The 10,012-nt window shown below is 33.3% G+C and overlaps 2 protein-coding genes across 2 annotated transcripts; one reads left to right on the top strand and one right to left on the bottom strand.

Moving 5' to 3' along the window:
• Positions 1–224: 224 nt before the first annotated feature.
• Positions 225–3,513, bottom strand: LOC104904589 (hypothetical protein). Its single transcript, XM_010692879.4, has 3 exons — positions 3,353–3,513; positions 723–836; positions 225–639 (listed from the first exon to the last, which is right to left on the bottom strand). The coding sequence occupies exons 1-3, from the start codon at positions 3,419–3,421 to the stop codon at positions 418–420; spliced, it is 405 nt and encodes a 134-aa protein (XP_010691181.1). The 5' UTR covers positions 3,422–3,513; the 3' UTR covers positions 225–417.
• A 2,630-nt stretch (positions 3,514–6,143) lies between these two features.
• LOC104904588 (zinc finger CCCH domain-containing protein 39) lies at positions 6,144–9,912 on the top strand. The gene is made up of 3 exons (XM_010692876.4): positions 6,144–6,451; positions 7,270–7,893; positions 9,243–9,912. Exons 2-3 carry the CDS (start codon positions 7,350–7,352, stop codon positions 9,479–9,481), a joined length of 783 nt encoding a protein of 260 aa, XP_010691178.1. The 5' UTR covers positions 6,144–6,451; positions 7,270–7,349; the 3' UTR covers positions 9,482–9,912.
• Positions 9,913–10,012: the final 100 nt, after the last annotated feature.

Here is a 10,012-nt window from a genome sequence, read left to right as displayed (position 1 = left end):
CATTTTATAAACAGCAAGCCCTGCATAATTACCATTCCTCTATAAAACAAGCACTGAAGCACATAAATAATTTTCTCCCTTTGAAAATTACAACATTTTAACATCTAACTTTATTTATATATCACTATTAGACCATAATTTTTAAATGATACATGAAAACAAACACACGTAAAATATTACTTTATTTGCTTAATTGCTTAAATGTATATATTCAACAGATAATATATAAAAAAATTTATTTTATCATAAATATTTAAAGATATATTTATGGTCGAAGTTGTGCGATGAAAAACGTACAAGTCAAAAATATTACAAATTTTTAGACAAAGGAAGTATTAAAATGATCATTAAAGGAAGGGATTCAAAGAGAGAAAGAATAAGAATGGAGACAAATCATTGCAGAAAGGCATTATTGCCCTAGGTTAAAGAACTCGAGTTGTTCTCTTCTGCTTTAGGCTCACCAACTTTGACGGATGATGAAAATTTGCGACGTTCCTCTGAAGAAGCTGTTATTACAGGCATCCATACATCAGCAGTACTGCTCAAGAGAGATTTTACTTCAGGATCTGATGATGAGATCATCTCATCCACTTCATCCAGCTTCGATGACAAATGATCCAATCTACTGGCTAGTTCTAACTGAGTAATGCAAGCAAAATATGATAAGAATCAAGTACTTTGAACCCAAAATGCAAGAAAGAGTCGTAAGAGAAGCATTGTACCTCAGTATCATCAGTATGCTGTAGAGATTGAGAAGGCACTTTCGTAACTTCTAATTTAAGAGCATCAATTTTGGCACGTAAATCAACCTCCTCCTCATCTGATAATGCTTCCACCTACACAGCAGGTATGTAGGAAGAAATGAATGATTCTACGAACACATATATAGAGTGATGCAATATACACAGCAAATGAAGAGAAAATGCAAAAAAAAAAGTTATAAAATGACAATAGTACATTTTAGCTTACATTTTCAAAACCAGTTGGTAAATGGCAAGAAGTATAACATCTAATGGGCTCTAGTGGACAATAGGAAAGCAGCTGCAGCTTAAACACCAACTGTGGTTTTCCCATATTATGCCTAGTGTCCTCGCATAGAAATGCATCAATAAAGTAATACCGTTAACACTCGATAGGCCCAAGAGAAGCAACATCTCTGTCCTTGTGCGGGGAAAAATTGAAGCCCTAGCTGGTGAATTTTAACCCTTAAGGGTATAACTGTATATCGACTAATCTCTATATTGGCTGATTTATTTCTTCTAACCTTCAAGCATTTGAGATAGTAGTGCAGTTTCCAAATGAATGAGGATGATTCAGGGGAAAGGAATAGCCTCTAAATTTCCTTGATAGCATTACAACTACACATCATCGAGTAGTGATTCAAAGAAAAATAATGAGAAAACAAAACTGGAAGAGCATTGAGATTGACAATATTCTGGTTAAACTTTCTAGCAAGTAGTATTTTATATGATCAATGTATTTCATACCAGGTTTCCAAGAACGGAGAGAAAATACTGCTACAGGGAAAGAACAATAAGAGCTGCTATCAGGAGTAGAACAGAAACATCATCAGACAGCACATTAAGTCAAAATAGACACATTAACTATGTCCTTACATGAACTTCTTCATTATATATCTGACTTCCTGGAGGTTTTCATGATTTGGCCTAGGAGGCTTCAAGATCTGTGCTTTATCCCACTTATATTGCATCATTCCCTTGTGATTTACTTTGTGCCCATCATATCTTCTTAATCGAATAATAAAAGTAGGTAGGCAAGGGGTAAACTATGCCAAGAAGAAGCCACATCTAGGCTTTAGCTCACTTAAACAGAATAGTCTCTTGTCATTTTACTCATCAAATCTTCTAAATCTAATGATGGATTTGTGAGATAAACTTACCAAAACTAGGCTGGGGAAGGGGACAACTATGACGAGAAGATGCTACTTCATGCTAGAAGGATTAAATGAATTAGGGGCAGAAGCTTGAACATGCAACAAGCAGCAAAATTTCTCAAACCCTTCACTGAAGATTGATGTTCTATATATTTTTTTCTTCCCATCAGGATCATAACCAGTTACAGCAATTGTAGTTTGGAAAAATTAATGAGACATGCTGTGCAGCTGCAGAAGTGAGCAATAAGAAAATATGCTTCTTGTAACTTAATTGAAGTGCTATATACAAGGGCCAATCCCCAGAATTCAAGGTGGGGGCAATAATTAGACAGTGTTTAACTGCATGCAGCAACCGTAAAAGACAAAAATATTACGCTCAGACTCCAAGCTGATCAGAACATTATTTACATTGGGACTAAATCGTCTGAACTACATTGAGATTTTCAAGAGTTTTAGGCAATCAGCTACCAATTCACAAACTAAACACAGCTCATAAAGTAGAAGGTTAATGCTAGAACCCCAACCGCCCAAGACTGACTACATACATTTGAAGTAAGAACATACTAATCAGAAAGGACAAAAGAGATATTAACCCCTAATTTCTCACCATTACACAAAGGGATCTAGGCATCACTCCTGCAGATGTCAAGTTGGAGAACAAACCAAGATACAATAAGAGAATCATTTTGTAAACCACAAGCCACAAAAATTTCGATATCAAACTCCTACAACAAGACCAAGGCCAAACCAAGTCTCAACCCACTATGCAGCATCACCACATGAATTCACTGCGTTATACGATCCCACGAATAGTTTGAACCCGAGTTCGTTTCCTGTCGATGTTCTAAGTTGATTAGTTAATATGATGAGTGTTTCCTCTTAAATCTTAGCAACTCATAATGAGCTCTCAGTCAATAAATCAACCAAAACCCAGCTTTTCTATCTCAATCCCCCCTCCTCTCTAATAGAAACATTTTTTGGTTCACAACATTTCGGGTGATATTCAGCTACAAATGTTGTAATAGTAAAATCTTAATTTCAATGTCAAACATTGGTGATGATTCATCCAATGCACAAATTTATTCATACAATATATCATTCAAGAAAAGTTCATATAAATTATACTGTAAGTCCAAAGATAATAAAGTATACTAATTTGCTCTAATAAAAAAAAGATGTCAAATTGAGTAAAGAACATCATGAGGTTACCCTGCTAAAATTGACAAAATTGTAACAATAACAACAGACTTAATCTTAAATACTATTAATAAAGCTTGAACACTACAAATTTAGAGTACCCAGATGAGAATAAGAACAATTTATGACTTAATAAGCCATAAAAACTACAAATTTATATACACAGATGAGAATTTTCTTGTGATCATACCCAAAAAGAAAAAAGATGACATATTTGCGGAGTATTTATGGAACTGAAGATGGAAAGTTAATGGTGTTTACCTCATTGAGGAGAGAGGAAAGAAGATCGAAAAGCTGGGGCCCAGCTACTTCACCGTTTCCTAAAGACATCTTTTTGCTTCTTCAATCTTCTTGGGGGGTTTTGTTTCATCAATGGTCTTCGATCTCTATTTGTCGTTTATTTTCCAATTGATTTCTTTATTTCTCGAATACTTGGACATCGCTCTAAAACTTCTTAAAATTACCCCGGGTTTATCAAATATTTCCAACTTTACTTTTTTTTCTTTTTTTTCACAAACCATCACCCCGATTTCCACCCCTCCTCTATTACCCAATTTTCAAAAAAAATTTAGATCATGGAGCGAACGTCTTCTTATTTTTTTCTTAACGACGTCCTTTTTATGCTATATATTGTCTTGTTTTTTTTCTTATTGACACCCTTTTTTGTAATTTTCGAGAGAAAAACGTGGTAAGGAGAATTAAACATTCGACATAAACTTATTTATAAATTTAAGTGATATTTTTTTAATAGAGATGAATAATATAGTGTTAGAATTTATATATTTGATAAGGTAATTATTAAAAATTTTGTAAAATATATATATCATCATAATTGATGAATAAGTTTAAGATGTGGGTCCAACTATTTTTTTTTAAAAAAATGCGAAATATTATAAATTTTGACGCTCCTATCTTTATATCTAAGGAGTAACAACAAACTTTCATTTTTACTCTTTTGATCGATCTTTATACCTTTAATAGTTAAGTGTTGTATATCTATAATTACAAGCATTTAATAAGTAACTAAGTACTATGGTTAGACCAAGAAGTAAGAGTTATAGTTTGAGAAAGTAAAGAAATGAGTTACAATTTTTCACTCACTGCACATTTAATACAAAAGACAAACTCATCCATCCTTAAAAACGTATTCGTTTATATATAGAAGTGTGAGATATATATGTATATTTAACAATATTATCCATCTTGATTCATTCTTTTCTCCCATCCACAAAAATTCTCATACTTGTCTCATTTTCTCAAAACTAAAGCACATGAAAATCCATAGTACGTCCACAACATTTTGATGTAGTCTCATCTTCTAAATATTATTCCGATCCAACGGATGATAAAGAAAACCTGAAAATATGATGGAGGTCAAGATTGCGCTACATATAAATTTCTTTATCACATTAATCATGCTACTAACCACAATTGTAATATCTAGACCAAATGCCTCTATTATTCAATCCAAAAATGAACCAAGTCCAAGTCCATACCCTAATATTGTAATTGGAGATCTTTTCCATGAATGTGGATATAAGGCAGGAGCAATATGTGGGGATGAAATATTCCAATATGTATTCGTAAATGCAACAATTGTCTCACAAGAATGTTGCACTAAATTATTAAAGATGGGAAAACAATGCCATGATCTTTTGACAAATGCTACACTTGAGTCACAAGATTTTGATCAAGTAGTGGTACCTCATATATGGACCAAAAATATACAAGTTTGGAATCTTTGTGAGATTCATGGTCGAATTGGTTAACAAGTTTTTCTCAGAGTTGTCCTTGCACAGGGCCCACATCTAGAGGCTTATTACAAATTAGACACCAACCAACAATTCCTTTTTAAAAAGTTATTATTTGTTTACAAATACTAATGTAGTTGTATGATTTTTAGTGGTATCTTTTTAGTACTAGTACTTTAATATAATAAAATGACTTCTCTTCTCTATCTATTGTAATAATTGGAATTTTATGCTTATTAGTACACCACTTTCACATAAGATTCCGTCATACATTTTTTCTTGTGTAGAAATCAAATTAGATGATTAAAATGTTGAATAGTGGAAAACTTCAAGAACGGTAGAAAAAGAATAGATGTAGTTAAATTTTCAACTATATGAATGGTTAATTTTTGTTTCCTTCCATTATGGGTCATCGTCTATTCGTCTTCCAATACAATCTCGAATATGAAATGGGTTTTGACTTTCAAAAAGTATGGTGCTGGATGTATGGATCTTTATTCAAGTGAAAGACGATACAACATTGAATTTTTTTTAATGCTGACGTTAAACTTGCGTATACATTTATACAGAGATAATGCTACATACTTCTTTCGTCTCACAATAAGTGAAACACTTTTCTTATTTGTAATAGTCACAAATCACAATAAGTGAAACCAAACTCTAAATGGTAAAAAAAAAATCACTTTTTTTTTACAAATATGCCATCAAAAAGTAAGAAAAGGACCACAACTCTTTTTTCAATCACTTTACTTTGTCGTGGTCCCAACTTTCTCTCTCTAGATTCCTTGATAACTTAATATTTTCTCTATGTTTCACTTATTGTGAAACAGAGGAAGTATATCCAATGGTAACCCACCCTCTAAAAATGGGCAATTAAAAAACTAGTTTATGTTAATTAGTCGAATTTCTTCTATCATTTTCTCCCTCATATAAATGTTTTGGATTTTCTATTTTTGTTTTTTTATCTTTATTTTGTATTGGTTCTACTAAGGGTCTGTTCTCCCTAGTTGATTTTCAGTTCAATTCTGAACAAATTTTTACTATCGCATATCACTATTCATTTTAGTTTAGTCTAGTTCAGTTCCATTTAATTCATTTCAATTCAATTCAATTCAGTTTAGTTCAGTTCAATTCAACTGTTTATGTCAAAAAGAACAAGTATTCGGCATAAAAACAGTTGAACTGAACTGAATTGAACTGAAATTAATAGTGATATGTTTGAGTAAAAGTATTGTTCAAAACTAAACTGAATTGAAAATAAACTGGAAAGAACAAGCCTAAAAATATAAATATATATTGGCGTACAACTTTATTCTAACAGAAAACAAAAAAAAATGTTTAAGAGATTATGATTATTTAAGGAAGTCGAAACATTCAAATGATCAAGTTACCGACTCTTGTCAAGTTGTCATTACTCATTTCTCATCTTCTGTTTTTGCTGTCCTAAAATGGCAAATTCTTTTAGTAGCATTTGTCACTGAAAAGAAGTTTAAAAGACAATTTTCAGCCATTTTACAATTTGAAACTCCATTTCACCAAAAAAAGGAACAATTTCAAGCTTCATCATTCTTTCATCTCTTTTTAACTTTCTTGAATCATTGTCCAAAAAGTAAGGTGTTTCTTTAATCATCCATTATATCTCCTTATTTATTTATTCAATTTCTCTTGTATGATATGTGTATATATCTCCTACTTTCTTGCATAACCCAGAAATCCTTGGCATTTTCTCACAAACAACATGATTTTTAACTAGTGAAAAATGCAAGAAAATTTTATTCAACAAAATTTTCTTTAGAATTCTCTAAACTTCATGAAAGGGTTTAAAGGGTTTATATTCTGTTCTTTCTTTTGATAATTTTGTTATAAAAAATGACATTTTTTTCATGTGATCATGGGTTTCTTTGATAATCATTATCTAGAAATAAACTATTTTTTTGAGTGTTTCATTTGATGTTCATGTGAGATTATTTGTTAGTTAATAAAGATGAGTTATTTAGCCCTGTAACACCATTTTTTTCCCTTTTCTTGATATTTATGAGGTCTAAAGCTTCACTTTTTTTTTAACCTAGTGAAAAAAAATGTTCCCTTCAATTATGGGTTTATGTTTCTTGGACTTATATTACAATTATATCGTCATTACTGAGAAATTGCAAGTTCTTGAACAATTCTACAGTCAAGATTTTATTAAAACTATTAAGCTTATGTTTTCTTGATAATGGGGTACTAATTAATCTTGGATTTTGTTGGAAATTCTTTTTGTTCTTTGCTATTTGGATTACTCAAATCATTTGTGTATTTCTCATTATAAGTCTTTGTGTTAGACCCATAATGGTTTTCTTGATAAGTTTTATGCACTGTTTGCTTAAGTTTTGATTGCATTTGTTTCTGTTAAACTAACTGCACAAAAAAAAATGCTGTTTGTTGCAGGTTCCTTCTAAATTTAGTAGGAGTATATGAAACTGGTAATTTCAACATAGTTGTAGCTATAGAATCTATAATAATTTGGCATGTATGATCCTTACTTTACCCGACAAGTTAGAAGACCGCCTTCTATGGCTGATTTTTCTACTCAATCAGGAAATGATCAATACCAAATTGCTGTGGAGGAGCTGAATTTTGCCAATACATATATGTCAAACTCGCCGATTTTTGCAACTAGAGACAATGTTGCTAAGAATTCCATGTACAGGACAGGATTATGTAGGGACTTTTGGTTTAAAGGTAAATGCAACTATGGGGATACATGCATATATGCTCATAGATTAGAAGATTTGAGTAACTCAAGAATCATGAATAAGAACAGTACTATTAGGAAGATGTGCAAATATTTCTGGGGGGATTGCCCATATGGTGTAAATTGTATCTTTATGCATAAGCCATTGGAGACGTATGAAGGACGACAGAGAGACTTATCTAGGGAGACGTCTGTTGTGAGCAATTTTCCGCCAGTTGGTGTTGCTTCAAGAATTAAAACAAGGCCGTGTCACAGTTGGATGAGGAATAAGAGCTGTAGATATGGTCCGAATTGTCGTTATGCTCATGGAGAAGCTGGTAATACTATATAGACTGTGTTTTATGTGCTATTTGAATTTGTGCTGTTTTCATTCTTCAACTTGTTTGCATATGCCTTTTTGCAGCTTGAGTTTCTTCATGAAATTATACTAGTTTTTATTCAAGTGCTTTATATGCTAGCTAAGTTAACATATGAAGCTTTTTAGCTTCAATGCATTAGGCTGACTGTCTTTGAAACTTTGACATGTATCATATATGGTATATTGCAATAAATTATAAGAGTTCAACGACGTCATATCTGTGCTGACAAACTTAAAGTTTGAGAAATGCTAAACGTAGTCCCAACTCCCAAGGGTTATGTATACGAAGCTAAAAGTAGATATTTAAGCATTTTATGCACCAAATGACTTGTGATATTGTCATAGATTCCAATTCTAATACCATTTTAGGAAATAGAATTGTTGCTTATACATAGCCCTAAGGGATATACGTTTAGCAAAACCCAACTTCGAGTTCTTGAAGCTGATTCCTTTGCCCTTCAACTATAGTTTTCACCAGGAGCAGAAATCAGATTATGCAAGGGAGTATGATTGACACATTGTTTGTCAGAGAATGTTATTTGTTATTGATATTAATATAATACCCATAAGTTAGTAAGTACTGCAGCTACATTTCGCAACATTTGATGTTGGTTTGAACCAATCAGGGGGCGTTTGGTTCATACAATGGTATGGGTTTGGAATCAGGAATGAAACCAAGGTGGTATAGGTTTGGAACTTGATACTTAATACCTTGTGTTTGGTTTCATTTAGGAATGAAAAATCTTCTTTTATTTGATACCTAGAGGTAAGGTATGAGCCATACCCACCTCCCCCATGGGTTTCTAAACCCCATACCTTATGGGTTTGAGGTATGGGTTTAAAATTTAGAAATAAGTTAAACAAACACTAGGTATGGGTTTTGTTCATTCCAAACCCATACCTCATACCTAAAACTAGTGAACCAAACACCCCCTGAAAGGTTTCAAGTCACAGCTTTGATTCAGCGTTCATCGTTTGTTTGTTGATATAAATTGCAATATGGTTTGTATATGATACCTTTGACACCTTGACTCTGTATGAAAAAGGCTGCCTTTCACCGTTTACCGATTATGCTCAAAGTAGACACAGCCTGTTGTACAAACAGTATATAATGTAGCTAGTTGGTTTCAGAACCCTTGGGAAATTGTTACACTATCATGCATTGGCTTTAGCTTTCTGCACATCATTTTTCCTAGGGGATGTTTTCCTGGCGTGCAATATCAATTTGTAACTAGAGTATACCCCTCTTTGTCCTGTATTTAAGTCAGCATTTTCCTTTCTGGCTAAATCTTGTGTTCTTTTTTTCAGAGTTAAGAAGATCCGCGCCAGTCCTTGCTTCAAAATCTGGTAATGCATGGATTGCTCCTCCAATGGCCTTGGTCAAACACATCTCACTTAAGGAGACTCGGAAACCAACTGCTGCGGAGCAGAAACTGTCGCCAAGAGTGTGCTTATTCAAATGGAAAAAGAACAAGAAGATTGTTGGCATCTATGCTGACTGGATCGATGAGGAATCACTTATGCCCTGGTTGGCTAGTGAGTCATGATGATACAATCAGCATTTGCGGTAATTTGTCGGTACTTGTAGAAGCAGCAACTAAGCGGAGTTTTGAAGTACAGTCACCAGAGAGCAGAAGCACAAGACTATATCAGCTCTTTAGGAGCAGATTGATTTTTTTAAACTTGCAACTTTTGGGGTTCATTAGATTCCATTCAAGTTTTTGTTAGCTTGATACCACTTGAATGGTGTAGAACTGTAGACGTTAAGAGTAGATAGTAGATACTAGATTAGACATACAAAGCACATTAAACGCACATACCATTTTTGTATCCTCTCATTACAAGGAAAATCTGACAAGATTTCTGGTTCCATCTGTTGTTCATTTACATTGCGGTCTCTGCAACTTCCAGTGGTGGTACACTGGTACTCTGGACTGTTTATGGCATCAATGAATGTATCGAGGTCATTTCAGGAAATTTTCACCATAATTTTGAGGAATGTGACTTCTTGTTTGCAGCAACATCTCTTGATTCCCCACAGGCCACACGATCCCCCTTCCATCTATATTTGGGATGTT

Source organism: Beta vulgaris, chromosome 9 (genome assembly GCF_026745355.1).
Source record: "Beta vulgaris subsp. vulgaris cultivar EL10 chromosome 9, EL10.2, whole genome shotgun sequence".
Classification (NCBI taxonomy): domain Eukaryota; kingdom Viridiplantae; phylum Streptophyta; class Magnoliopsida; order Caryophyllales; family Amaranthaceae; genus Beta; species Beta vulgaris.
The sequence above is the reverse complement of the archived record's forward strand: the minus strand, read 5'-3'. Positions and strand labels throughout refer to the sequence as shown.

Bases quoted from the DNA above. Each gene is read 5' to 3' on its own strand.
- LOC104904588 (XM_010692876.4), top strand. From the start codon at position 7,350: ATGTATGATCCTTACTTTACCCGACAAGTTAGAAGACCGCCTTCTATG. The intron at 7,894-9,242 runs GTAATACTATAT...TCTTTTTTTCAG, and splicing joins TTATGCTCATGGAGAAGCTG to AGTTAAGAAGATCCGCGCCA.
- LOC104904589 (XM_010692879.4), bottom strand. From the start codon at position 3,421: ATGTCTTTAGGAAACGGTGAAGTAGCTGGGCCCCAGCTTTTCGATCTT. The intron at 837-3,352 runs GTAAACACCATT...CCTGCTGTGTAG, and splicing joins TTTCCTCTCTCCTCAATGAG to GTGGAAGCATTATCAGATGA. The intron at 640-722 runs GTACAATGCTTC...TGCATTACTCAG, and splicing joins AGCATACTGATGATACTGAG to TTAGAACTAGCCAGTAGATT.